General features: G+C 30.5%; 1 protein-coding gene across 2 annotated transcripts in view; it reads left to right on the forward strand.

The window, feature by feature from the left end:
* Positions 1 to 15,239, forward strand: part of LOC129914831 (peroxidase) — a 74,038-nt gene that overhangs the window by 51,430 nt on the left and 7,369 nt on the right. For both annotated transcript variants that reach the window (XM_055994250.1, XM_055994249.1), the window contains exons 5-6: positions 12,943 to 13,331; positions 13,452 to 13,625. In XM_055994250.1, the coding sequence (XP_055850225.1) occupies positions 12,943 to 13,331; positions 13,452 to 13,625 (563 nt within the window). The remainder of the gene's footprint in view (positions 1 to 12,942; positions 13,332 to 13,451; positions 13,626 to 15,239) is intronic.

Here is a 15,239-nt window from a genome sequence, read left to right on the forward strand (position 1 = left end):
TAATTATATCATTTAAAAGTATTTTCAATAAAATATAATTTTTACTCGTTCAGCTTTAATTAAATTTTAATGAATTAAGATCAACGAAGAACAACAACGTAACAATTTAATCACTTAATAGCTTGATTTATCTTTCAACTACATTTTCAACTAATTACGATAAAAATCTCTGTAATTCACTTCCACTACTGTGTATATGAATGTGTTCATTACATAAGCTCACGCATATATAAAAAACATCATCGCTTTATGGCAATCAAATGAAAGAAGAAGAGCTTTATTATGAGATTATCCTTCTTTTCAATTTTTATAATTGGACTCATGTGACTGGAAAACTAAAGTTAAATAGACTGTATAATTTTTCTTCTTCCATCCTCCACTTGTTACAACATTGATGCCTTTCACTTCTACTTTTATGTAAAAAAAAATTGTTTTTTTTTTTTGTTTGTGTTAATTAACCATGTGACTATATTAAAGCTAAAAAGCTGGGGAGTCTTGTTTATAGACAAATTTATATATCTTCAATGTCAAAATTACTTTTTTGGATGCACAATCATTTTGTTTAACCAATTTATAGATGTATTTAAATTTCTGTTGATTAATTTGTCACATCAAGACCCTATGTTCAGAGTCACGAGTAGACAAAAAAATAAAAAAAAAAGAACAAAAACAAAAACAAAACATGACTACTGTCTTGGTTAACAGCGCACTCGTGATTAGTTCATTTATGCTTATTAATGAGCCAGTATTGTTGTTTTGAATTTAAAAGAGGTTTTTTAATAGCATAATTGTTATTTAATAACACAAATTAAGAACACAAGAAGTGCAACGGGTTATATAGGTAGGTATTACTTCACAATAATTTTGTATGAGAAATTAATTTAGCATACCTATAGTGCACATTTTAAAATATTTGTGGAGGAAGGTCCATTAACTAGAAGCGTTCTAAATCTTCATTTTAATTAAGTCAGTATATTAATCAATTGTTGCCTTTTAAAATCGTAAAATACTTCGACGCCGCCGATAAAAATAGAAGTTAGATCCATCTGCAGATAGAATTTTGTTAAAGTATATCACAGTAAAATTATAAATGGGCAATTCCATGGTAACTCACGTAACACTCAGAAAAATTTTCCAATACATAAATAGATATTTTCAATTTTAATACAAATTGATACAAAAATACTGTCCATGAATGTAGAATTCCTATTACTTTTTTACGATTTACTAAGACAAAATAAAAGTCTGTTAGTAACTCACGCTACATACATCGGGCACGAGTTCTAAGAGTATGAATTTTTTCTGTAAAATTTAGAATCTTAATTTATTTTTAATGAAGATTCCATACTTAAAAAATTACAATCTTTTAAAATTAGGAAAAATTTGAAAATATTTAGGTAACTCATGTTACATTAATTTAGTAACTCATGTTACCTATGCGATTTGTGGTCGCAAAAGTAAAGAATACATGTATTTTCAGTAAAGTAATTTTAAAATCGAATATTGTGTAACGAAGCTTGCTTAAATGTTACTTTATTTAAGCAATCACAAGGGGATATTGTCTTCGTCACTATTAGAATCATCTTGTTTTCTATGGGGTTGTTTTCCCATCACGTTCATATTCAGTGTTTTCTTGGCAATTTTTTCTTCTAGTTACCAATTTCTAAAGTTGTTTGAAAACTTAACAAGGAAACAATCAAAATTTAACTGGTATAAATTTAAAACCAAACCTTAGAACTTGGTACACTTTTATATCTCAGTGCTTTTTGTGGCAGCACCGCGCTGACTGACCCCCGGGTAGAAAATCTCTATTTTTGAATTTTTCCTTTGTATAGACTACCAGCTCTAAAATTTTACCGAGTTTCAAGATGCGCTATTATATTTGATGAAAGTTCAGCGAAAATGGGCGGTGCTATGCTCGAAAAGTTTCTACGGTAACGAGAAGTTCTCCATAATTTTGATGATCGGTCAATGAGTCAGTTACGGTTTAGTACACTACTCATTCCAAGTAACTGAAATTTTGTGAGGAATTTGTTTTTGACTAGTTTAAGGGTGTAGTGCCAAAGTTGCTAGAGAATTTGGCTGGGCGCTATCGTGCCCCTTGTTAACTCGAAAATTGTATATGGGAGGTACACGTTCTAGGCGTTCATCAATAAGCAGAAGAACAACCTAAATATAATTCAAATTCGTTTTATGTTATACTCTAGGTGTGGATCCTGGAAAAATAATTAGTAAGTTTTTTTAATCGAAGTTTTTCAAAACATAACAGTCGACCAGGCCGATGCATCGGCCACATCGCGATGTGGTCTAATTATTATTCTTTTTATTTTCTTACAAACATCTTGTAAAGGAAGTCAGAAAACATGGTGATATTTTTATCACTCGGTAAACCTTCCCGTAAGAATGTATTAAGCGATATTATTTTCGAAAATGACTTTTAGATGTGGAAATATACTATGAGTAAAGCGCCACGTTTTGGTACCATCTTGGTTGTTCTATCGTTTATGCAAATGAAACTAGAGTGAAAATGAAATACATTTTCCCATACATTTTCTCACTAGAATAATGTTGTTTTTTGCGTTTCCTGAACAATTTTACAAATTCTTACGGGAAGGTATCGATATGTATTCGAGGTTTATAAAAATAAAAAGTTCGAATTTCGGCCTCAGTTTTGCTCAGTTTTTTTAGAGTTACACTTTCTCGAATTTTTAGCCTTAATTTTTTTTAATAATATTTTTACACTGAGCAAAAATTAAGATCTACCTTAAATGGAAAATCCTACATAAACAAAACATATATCTTTCTCTCTAAATTAAATAGAAAAATGGTCCACATTAGACGCCTACTCCACATTACCCGAACTTACTCTCTGATATTCTGTGAATTCTTGGGAACCTCTAATATTCTTAAAATTTATATTCATTAGTTATTAAATTACCTAATTTTGATTCCAAATTACACAATATACATTTCTGTATAACTACTTCCAATAACGACATATTCTAGATTTGTCGTGCATCACATTATATATGATCGTGTGCTAAATCGCTTTACTTTTCTCTATAAAAAATCCAAAATAAACAAAAAACAAAAAGCCAAAAACAAGGCGCCTAACATCACGATTTTTCCACACTTCAGTGACTTTGATGATGTTGATGATGCTACAGAGATAAAAAGTCTTTAAGAAATTCCGACATCCATCTTCCAAAGACTGACAAACATCACATGATTGCTCATTTAACTATAATGCATGGCCATAATTGTTCAGTTATATAGTCACACAAGAGATTGATGGTTAAGACCAAAAGGAAACAGATCTATCTACACAAAATTATTGAAGAAAGTTATCCATTATTATCGGTTTGATTCCTGCGGCACCAATTTTGGTCACAAAACAGACCTATTGCACAATCGAGGAAGTAATTTTGAACTCGATTTATTTTATTTGGTGGTTTATGGCAAACAGCATGGAAAAAATATTATTGACTCAATGATATCAAATGAAATTTAAGCTAAGCTTCACCGGATTCATAGAGGTGGCTCAAGAAAAATACCACTTCATAGTCTACCCGCATTGGAAGAAAAAATATGACACCATTGAGCCATTGACTTACTCTTGCTGGTGATGTAATTAAATATAACCTGTAAACGAGGAATCTCAGGTGAATGAGGTTCCAATCATGAAATCGATTCTCATGTGACTTGGCAATAAAAGTTGAAGCAAAAAATATTAGTCGGCTTCGATAGGAAGGAAGTTGTCTTATACAAATTGACAGTTAATTTCCCAAGATCTATCATCGTAAAACATGTGACGAATGATTGCGCGTTGAGGTAGCTATGGTGTCATATTTAACAAGCGGGAAATGAAAAAAAAAAGAATTAGTACATTTTTCTATAATAATAATGTAACCTTGCAACTAAAAGTAGGTACTCGTACTCGCAGTCGAAGTATATAATTATCTTATTCACTGTTTAGTCCACACCTAAGCCAAAGCAATTATATGGACTCGAGTTTTTTTTTTTCATTGTAAGCAGCTCTATAGGTTTTGTAATTTAATTATTGTGAGCTGCAAACTATACAAGGAAAAAAACTTCAGTAGTTTTCTCATTCAATCGAAGATTTCACACCATTGAATTATTTATAATACATTTTCCTGAAGACTGACCTAATGCCAGAAAGATTAATTTTTTATCTGCGCTGAAGTGCACTGAAAGGAAATGTTTGGATAAATTGATTAATAGTTCACTTGCCCACAAGTTTGTGTAAGCTTTTTGCTTTTGTAATATTTTTAAAATAAGCAGAATTTATGATTATAAATTTTTGTTTTTGCTTTTTCTGATTTGCCGTATTAAAAAAGTGAAAAAAGAACTATCATACGGGCTTTTGCATTTGAGTCAATGTTTTAAATCACATTATTTGCACGTTGCACACGTGCACTGTGGCGTATACGTACTCTTATTTTAATTTGCTTTTTTTAACCCCTTACAAGATGAATATTGTTTTAGGTTTTTTTTTGATTTCCATTTTAACATTAAAAGAAAGTTCACTCATGTTTTTTGGCAACTTTGGTTATTCGGTCCCAAATGCCGCAATGTTTTTTCAATTCCGAGATATATGTATAAGTCGTGTTTTATTGGTATCTCAGTACTTAGCTCACCAAAATTAAATGATTAATTAGGTTAAAAAAAAAAACTATTCGTTCGTTGTGGTTTACAGAGAATTTTTTTTTTTTTCTATTGGAAATTTAAGATTTTGTTAAGCTCCGAGAAAAAAAATCAATAAAAGAAATATAAAATTGAGAAGTTAAATTTTTTAAATTTTTTTTCAAAAGCTTTTTTTAAGTTTTGTAATAAATACTTGTCTGTAAATTTTGCTTAAAATTGGCTTTGATGAAATATAACCTAAAAAATATGTCAATTTTTGCAAAAACCGCAGCGCCATATTTCCGTTCTCCGAATTTTTTGAGAAAACCAAATTTAATCGAAATCATTAGAGCCGTTTTCGAGAGAATTGCAATAGGTACCTCGAGAACGGTATATGGGAGATATGCGTTAAAAAGGAGATTTTAAAAAAATTAAAAAAAAAAAACCAGCCTAGGGAATTAAGTAAAAAACGTCTGTACACTAAGGGGAAAAAACAACTAAAAATCAAAGAAAACCACGTTGATTCAACTATTTTTCCGAATGATATTGCATTGAAGACGAAAATTTTAAAATCAAAGTAGAACATCATTAGTTTAAAGTGATTTGGCTTTATAAAACATCTTTAAATCAAAGTTGTTTGAACTTTGAAAAAAAAGTATCAATTTAATGAAAATTGGCAGCCACTGGGGCTTTACCTATATACCCTCGCACCTCCAATGAGGAGTTTTTCCTCTATTTTAAACATATCGCTCGTTGAGAAAGATATTGAGCCGTATGCATAAAAGGTAGCAAATGCTTTTACTAGTAAATTTGTATAGTATTTACTACTTTCCATAAGCATAAAAGACATAGTAAATGCTGGAGAGGTAGTATATATTTACTAGAAGAATAGTATTTACTAGTTTTGGATGAATTTTTATAGTAAATACTTATATTGGTATGCATAAAAAACTAGTACGAACTTTTATTTTCTAGTATTAACTGCAAATTTTTCAAATTTTCTAAATACCAACTTGAACATTTACTAGTAAAAACTTTCTCATGTAAAATGTCGACATCATCAGTCGCAACTTTACTTTCAAAGCAATCGGTTTGCAGAGGATTTATTTCGAGTGTAAATATGGCAGCTTTATTCAATTTAAGATCTGAAAAGTTTTATAAAAAGTGAAGAACGCCCGCGAATAATAATTTTAAAATGCTCTACCGGTTTTAAAAAGATAACGTTGAGTGGCTGTAAGCGAATATTTTATGGGTAAGATATTTTATTTGCAATTAATTGAGGCTAATAAATTTATTTATCCCTTTTACATAAATAAAGGCCTCCGCCTTTGCTTTTTCTATATGAGGCTGTTGAGATTTGTTAATAAGTACGGCATAATTTTCTAGTATTTTAACAAACTCTTAGGTTATTGAACCTTCTACTTTTGCCATTTTTTTTTTTTTAACTTAGAACACTCACTTTTAAACTCTTAAATTGTGTTGAAAATTAATTTTAAGTATATTCACTCGATGTTGTAGGTATATTTGATTTTTTTATTGAACAATTAAAATTAATTTTCTCAAGCTGAAAATTAAATTAATTTAATTAAAAATTAATTTAATTAATTAATTAATTAAATTAATTTTCTCAAGCGAAACAAAATAGTATAAAATTATGATTAAAAAAGTCAAAGTAATGCGAAGTAAAAATATATGTGTACTAAAATTAAAGTGCTTTTTTCGGCATTTGTCCAAAGCGTATATAACTCTTTAACCGCCTTAAACACCAGTTGTTATTATCAACAAATTGTAACATAATTGAACATTATAGAACGTTAAAATACAGAACAAAAAAAGCAACAGCATGTATGTGGTATCTAGTATATACTATTACTTTTAGATGAACTAGTAGTATTTACTGGGATGAATCCAGTATTTACTATACCGAATGTAGTAAATACTATTCGTTTCAGCTTCTACTAGTAGTACTAGTATTTACTATAAACCTTTTACTACTAGTAATTACTTTCTTTTTATGCATATGCCTCATTGTCACAACTCAAAGAGTTTCGATTTTGAATATCTCTCTCGATATTCGAGTTCTCGACGCCAAGATCTGAATTCGTATCAAACCATTGTGACTTATCTGCAAAGAGAGCAGAAGTCTTGTTGTCTAATTCATCTATTTGTACGTTATTTTAATTTTATGATTTTCTTATTTTACTTTAGTAGAAAAATTGTGATTTTTGAGTTGTGACACTATCTCTCTCATCTTTATTTGTATATATATAGCACATATTCCAATTTCCCTCCACTTTTAAAAAAAATTCCAAAAATGCCTCTTTTTAATATTTTAGTCCTCTTTTTAATTTTAATAGTAAGTGTACGTAATTACTTGAACTTATTTTTGTTTACTTACCTTTTTTCTAATGTTTGTCATAAAAAAATTGGTAAAAATATTGAATAATTAAAACCAAAATAGAGCTCAACAACGTAAAGTTAAAAACAAATCAGTTTGAATGCGAGTTTTAGCACTTTTTTTGTCAACTTTATTAAAAAAAAAAAAATATGAGAATATATTTTTGGGTTTGAGAATGGCTTTAATACTGTGTTTCCGTAGTTTTTTAAACATATTTTTTTCCATTTGAAAAAGTGGCCCTTCTTTCTAAACGGGTTATTATTTTGGCACACTCAACACATTTGTTTCATTTTATGTAAATATGGACACAAATGTAGATTTCCGTATCGCTATCGCATATCTTCCGGTGCAGCCAAGCCTTTTTAAAAGCAAAATTGTTTGTAGCGGTTGCAATACCTTTCAACTTTACAACCTATGTACCTCAAAAATCATAACTAACGATTTGAAGCATGTTCGCTTCATCTAAAGAAACGACAAAGTAAGTGACTTTTTGGGGCTTTTAATACTTTTTTACGGTTTACAATATCTCTTACCCAAATACAAACGTCAGTGTCAAATGAATATTTACATTCGAAAATCCGTTTGGCTTCAAACTATACATTTGCTGATCAAAGTTCCAAAATGCAGATAGAACCGTGAGAGCAAACTTTTTTTTCTGTTTATTTAATGTCAAACATGATACAAATCGAGATCACTATCCTCAGAATAAATTGAATTAAAAACTCCTTCATACACTCCAATTCATTATTTTGACCAGCCCAAATTTAATCTCGTACAAAATTATCATAAAAACTCACAACATTTTTTTCTTCGGTATGCAACATGAATAACCAAAACTTTGCACCGTCACTCTATATTGGTCTCCCTATATAAACCCATGTCGATCTCATGCTAAAGAAGTCTTAAAGGAGTTATTTCGTTTATTTTTTTTTAAGTTATGAATCGCCATTCATCACCTTCATGGATTTTATCTTTTTTTTTTGCATCCAAATTCGAACAGAAACAGTTGCTGCAATTTGTACCGTTTCGCATCCATCGGATTCAAAACTGGCCTGGTGGTGGTGCACTGCTTTTGCTTCTATAAGACTGTTAAAGTGTTATAATTACCCACACTGACTTAAAGTCTCGTCTCGTTTTATGAAGCTTAATCGGCATAGTTATAGTTGCCAGTTGGGTTACTTTCGATAGTTCAAATCTCCAAACATGAGATGAAGTACCCAGACGAAAAAAATACAAATCACGTGAAGTTGTTGCACCTCCAGGTGGCATGGCACGGCAGCAGTGGCAGCGGTATCACTATCGATTTTCCATATTAAATTGTTCATAAGTTATTTATCGCTCAAACGACTGTCGTTGAGTTAGTTTTAGTTGAGTCTCGTCTCGAGTATTTAACTTGGAACACTCTCGGTCGGTAGTAATCTCTTTAGTAGTCTAGTCTCTGTCTTTAACTTGAAAAGGTGATCTAGGAATGTCATGTGGATGAAGAAGTTTTATGCCACTGCTCTTGCAAAACTCTCATCATCATCATATTAGACAAACGACTGACCCACTTTCGAATGTCAGAATTCAATTAACATGAAAATTGCACTGCCAAAACGATTACTCATTGCATTCCTAGCTTTTTGCTGCTTTTTATGACAAAACTATTACCCAAATTATTACCTTCTTTTATGGGTTCAGCTGTGAATTTTAGTTTTGATGTCCTCACGATAAAAAAAAGGGTGATTTCAAAGAAACCTTGGCTTACATTGCTCCATAGCCTCCATCAGCTTAGTTTTTTTTTTTCGAGCACGATGTCATAAATGGATCAACCAGCTTTCGATGAAGCAGGAGCGGCTTCTTTTGTTGTGTCTCTCCTCTCGTGGTTCGAGATTTAAACATGGTTATGGCTATGGTTTGGAATATACTTTTGAGGTGGGAATAAGAATCAAATAAAAAAAATATTTATAATAGAGATTGTCTGAGTATTGTGGTTTGAAGTTTTTGTTTACGTTTTTGTGGTCATAAGACCGGAGAATTGATTTTCTTGAACGAAGGTTATTGTACAATCATGGGCGTTAGGCAATGTTTTACTTTAATGATACTTCAGATGGTGATTTTAGTGTTCAATTGATGTTGAATTTAAATAAAATAAAAGAGATCGGAAGAAGTTATTGTGTCTTGACAGAAGGAAATTAACTGTGAATGTGCATATAAACGTTAATTTGAAATATCTATTTGAAACTTTTAGATTTATCAGAATAAAAGATCAACTTTAAGAAAAAGTATTTTAAGGGCTTAATCAATAGCGATTTTTGAGTTTTGATAGTTCAAGCTTTATAGAATGTCATGCAATCTATGGAATTTTTTAAAATCGGTTCACATGTCGAAAGACGATCAAAGATACCTACCTTTTCAAAATTGCGCAAGTTGCAGTAGGCGCCAGTTGTTTTTCAGTATCCTCAATGTCAGAAAGTTTCAAAGACTCAACATAGAATTACATTACTTCTCTCCAATAGCAATTTTGCTTCTATAAAGCCTTACAGATGATAATGTTGCTTCTATAAAGCTTTATAGAGGCAAAATTATTAGTTGGGATTCATATTACTTTAAACACGAATGCAGAAAACTCCGTCGCTATAAAAAAAAATCGATTGTAGTAAGAAAATTCAAAGTCTTAAAACTTGTATCCCAATATTTTATCCTCAAAGCTCAGAGGACCTTCATAAATGCAAAGAATTAGTCGAAACACTCTTGCGACGTCATCAGAAGTTCTGGCAATAATATACTGCCTGAAAAATTTTTTCTTAGTAGGTATATAACCAAGAATCACTCATTAAATTTTCCTTATCTAATTCCGGGACACCCAGTATATAGTATATTAGAACAAAATGCATTCAAATCCAGCTTGTTTAACTTTATAAAACTTTTCTTGTAAAATGCTAATTACACTGGTCAACAAAATTGAACTTTTTTTGCCACAAGAACCAAAATATACTTTTCTAGAGGTTTTTTTGCTGAACTCAAATCTAAAGTCAGAAAGATTGGCCTCGGTTTTTTGAAATATTACCGTTATAAAATGCAAAAAAATGTCATTTTGGCTGTTTTTGAGGTTATGTTTTTATGCGAAGTAATTCATTATACCTAAACAAATTTGATTTGGTGTCTATAAGAACAGATCTTCTTCTTCCAAAATCTGTTTAAATCTTTAATATATCCTTTTTATTGCTCGAGATATCTTAATTTTCAGTTAAGAAGCTAAAGACAAACTTGACTTAATCTAAGTTTAAGTCACTGGTCATAAAACTTTTGCCACAAGAACCAAAACATGTTTTTCTGAAGGTTTTAAGGTTGGTAAACTCGAATCTGTACAGGCATAAATATTCTATAAGCCTCCGTTTTTTAAATATAACCGTTATAAAAAAAAAATCTTTTTTTGCATTTTACAATCAGAAACAATTTTTTCAATCCGAAAATAAATAATTCTTTGTTAAGAATGGTAAAACAACACGGAGAAAAAAGACTACCTAAAAATAAGCAGATTCTGTATTAAATTAAGCGGATATATGCATGGTATTTTGCCAAGATGACTTCCGTCTTAAATTAAGTGGAAAAATCTTCTTAATATTTTTGAATAAGCTAATTCAAAAGGAATCCACTTACATAATTTAAGGTCAAATAGTCTTATTTTTATGTTAGAAATTTTAATTCTAAGTTAAAAAAACAGCCACTATGGATTGATCCAAGAACTGTTGTGTCACTAAGCGAGTACTTTAACCATCTCGTTATCTCACTGTTGGAAATAAGTTTGAGGAATTGCAACAAAAGCTGAATTCGACAATAAATTTTAAATTAATTTTATTTTTTAAAATTTTTATTTTTAATCGATGAAAACTCATGTTTAAAAATGAAATGAAGTTCACCTTAAATTTAACAAAATTTAAGCAGATTCCACTTATTTCAAGCGGAAATCGTTTTGTTTAATAAGGGTGGAATTTAAATGTGCCCTTTTTTCTCCGTCGAAATACGTAAAGCATAACAAATTCTTGAGCTTAATTATTATAAACTATTTCTCAGAACCAATAATGATATACAAATTTGTTTCTGTGCAGTAATTTCGATTAAGTAAATATTTCTGTACATTCCAAAAAATATTTGGTATCACACAGAATCTTTCTTCAATACTCAATACCCATATTATGTCGTTTTCGATTGGCTCTCCGGAAGCGTCCGGAATCATTCAGAAGACTTCTGAAACCGTTTTATTGGCATGAAAATGACAGCCAGAACGCTTCTCAGAAGAGAAATTCTCTTCTTGATTTCAAATCAGAATCAAATCAAGAAGCACTAATACATGAATACTCACATGTCAAATATACACTCAATCATTGTTTATTATTATTTTTCATTCAAATTTTTTTCGTTTTCTGAAATTAATTTGTCTATTTATTTTCAAACAAATAAATTAAGCTTTTAAAATATTTTGCAAAACGAATTCCCGATTAATTTGTTGAATATTAGGTACTATTTTCTTCACATATTAATTATTTTTCAAGTCTTATGCCATATTTGACATTTTAAATTTCACAGAAAAACAAACACAAACACAAAAAAAAATAGAATTGAGTGGAAGCAATTCAAACTGTTTTATTGGATTTCAGAATGAGTGAATCCTTGAGTGATTCCAATCGAAAACGACATTAATTTTGATTGACTGCACAAATTGTACACAATAAATAAATTTGCACAGACAAATTTTTAACAGATTTTCATAATTTTTCATTATTTCAAATTCTTGACATTTTTCCATTAAAAAAAATAGGCTTAAATACTAGCTCCTTTGGAGTAAATAAAAATCTAAAATTGAGGGAGCATTGTTCTTTAAAGATGTTAGGGTCTAAAATAGGGGTGCCTTTGTGAAACTTAAAATAAATAGAACAAGGGCCTTTGTTCTTCAAAAAGAAACGGGCCAAAAAAAAGGTGCACCTTTGCCGAAGCCAAAAAGATCAACATTTTTTAGCAAAAATAAAATAGATTGAACGCAGATTAGGGGGGTTTTTGCTTTTCAAAAGAATTAGGTTTAAAAATAGGGCGTCCCTATGAAAGCTAAAATACAGAACAACGATGGTGCACTTTTTAAACTTCAAATTGAAATAGAAAATGACTGAGAGGAGCTACAAAATTAATTTTTGCGCAACAAATTTTGTTTTGCAAAGCTACAATTTCTAGAAAATTAAAAAATTAAACTTTTTTGAAAATTTTGACCATTACATATGAAATTGAGTCTTATTTTAGCGGAATATTGAATAAAAAAAAAACTAAACGAGCTACAAAATCGAAGTTTTTGGATTTCGTCTTAGTCTAGGTTACTTCAAATTTGTGCAAAAGAAAATTTTTGAATTTCACATTTTTTTTGGATCTTTTTAAAACAAAATCTTGAATATTTCAAAAACGGTTTGAGCTACAAAATTAAAGTTCATATCAAAAATAATGTAGGTATTCAAAGGCTACAATTAATGGAAAAAGAAAAAACTTAAAAAAGTGATTTTTTAAAAAAGTCTCCACTGGCCCCATCAAACCGGAAGTGCACTTCTGAAACTTTAAGTTGAAATAAAAAATGACCGGGTGGAGTTACAAAATTAATTTTTGTGCAACAAATTAGCATTTAATTACCTACAATTAATGAGATAAATTTTTTTTTGATTCCGCCACAAAGTGTCCGCCAAAGTAAGGGACGTGATGGAATACTTATATATTAACAAAATTTGGAATTAATTTTCACTTGAGGCTTTTGAATAGCTTTTATCATAATAATAGTCATTTTACTACAAGGTTACAAGTTTAATTGTCAAAGAAGAGCCCTCCTTTTACTTTCTTTACCAGAAAAAATAAATAACAATTTTTTTGTTGTTCAATTACAGATATGGATTATCATACGAAGAAATTGAAAAAGGACTTCCAACAATTGATACATCAAAAACTCTTATCCGAGAAGTTTGTCCACCCTTCTTTTCCGGAGTTGAATGTCGTCCGGGCAAATATCGTCGTTTTGACGGATTATGCAACAACATTGAACATCCAACATGGGGTGCAACTATGTCACCATTCCAACGTCTAGTCGGTCCTCTTTATTCCGATGGCATAAATGCGCCAAGAATTTCTGTCACCGGAAGAGATTTGCCATATTCGCGTGTTGTGTCACGTACAATGCATCCAGACGATGGATTCCATGATCACGCCGGAACTGTAATGGTAATTGCATGGGGACAATTTATGGATCATGATTTCACGCTCACTGGCACACCGCTAGGTAAGTTTTTAGCTCGATGGTTGTATAATTGTGTGGTGGGTGACCTTACCAATTAATTTATTGAGCTGTGATAAAACAAATTATATAAGTCTAACTTAAACCTTGCTTTAATTTTTTTAGATCCAATCAACCGTAACGATCCGGAGGAATGTTGCAAGCGGCCATTGCACTTGAAGCACCCATATTGTAATGAAATTCGTATTCCTGACGATGATTATTTCTACAGATTGTTCAATGTCAAGTGTATTGACTTCGTGCGTGGATTTCCTTCACCTAGGCCTGGATGTAGATTGGGTAAGTTATTGCACGAAAATTTCTTTAAAATAGTTCTTAATTGTATACGTTTGGTATGCAAGCACCTGAACTTTAGTGTACCGAGTTGGTAAGCTTAGTTTAATTTAATAGATACTAATTAATAGGATAAGTGAGGCTTGAAGTTTTTAATTGCAAACTTTATTTTTATGGACACAATGTTAAGTTAGCAAAGCCGTTAAATTGCAGAACACAATAATTCTTTACATAACCAAGATCGTTAGCCATGCGATAAATAAGACTTAAATTGTTTAGGTACTAAAACAATTTACATCAAACGGTATTTTTAAAAACAAATGATTTCAAGGTTGAATACTGGTTTGAACTTTTACCAAGAATATGCAAGGAAATAATTAAGTTATAAATCAATTAGATGACAAGGAGATTGGTTTATAAAATAACTTCCAAGGATAACTCTCAACGCTCAGGTTTCCGAAATATGGCCATTCCAAAGTAACGGAGAAGACATATTGACCTTGTTTCCAGTTTATCTGGTTGACGAAGCAATCTTGTTTTTTGAAACTTGGTAGGTCATAATTAAGGGCTCATGATAAAGTTGATGTTTTAGAAGTTTCACGAAAAACAAATGGAATTATGTATAAAACTAAGCGGATTTCTACTGATTTTTGCCAAAAAGACTGCTGTTTAAAAATTAAGTTAAATTTTTTCAAGTTATTTTTACAAGAAATCATATTATTTTAAAAAGATAAATTAAAGAAGAATCTAAGTGTCTTATTTACCTCAGTGAAAATATTTGTAAAAAGTACTTTTACGTGTAAATTTGGCATGGAATTCAATTAACGTATTTAAACAAAAAAGTTGTTCATTATCTATAATTTTGTTCGATTAAGACTTGTATACAGCCGGCTATTTATAGCCAAACAGGCTCCTTGAACATATCATTCGCTCGCTCCTTAAAATTTTGATTTCCAATTTATCGGAATTTGGCTCTTTTAATTTTGAACTTGTCAATTTAAGGCTCAAGCATTTTACAACAAAAATCCACCAGAGATGTGAACAGAGACAACCAATTTTTTTTTTCATTTTTATGTATTGCAAAATTAATTTCACGCCTGTCAATGAGCATGAAAACCAGAATATATTGAAAAAATGAAGTACAAATAAAATTATACTTGAAGCCTGCTTAGCAAAAGTTGTCTGAAAATTAAAAAAAAATCAAAAATCTCATACCATTTTTTGCGTTTTTTGGATCATTTTTGAAAGCGGCTCCAAGATTTTCCAAAATGGGCTCCTTGCCTCCAAATTATTCTGGCAACACTGCTTGTATAATGTTTCCTTGTCACAATTTTATTTTTCGAAATTGCTCTATTAGAACTTTGATCTCAACATAATTAATAAATATAACGGTTACCAGTTTCCAGTGTCAAATAAGTCATCAAACTATTTGGAACAAAAATAAATGTTGGCAATCGATCTGGTTAATAGTTTCACAAAAAAAGTCGAAACAACGGCACAATCGCAGTATATTAAATTCAAACGCAATTGTTACATGATCAAAACTTAATAAGGATACGATACAACCATAGTTTGAAGACGTGTATTGGACAACTTACTAAAAACTTATAGGCCTTTCAA

Source organism: Episyrphus balteatus, chromosome 3, assembly GCF_945859705.1.
Source record: "Episyrphus balteatus chromosome 3, idEpiBalt1.1, whole genome shotgun sequence".
In the NCBI taxonomy this organism is placed as follows: Eukaryota; Metazoa; Arthropoda; class Insecta; order Diptera; family Syrphidae; genus Episyrphus; species Episyrphus balteatus.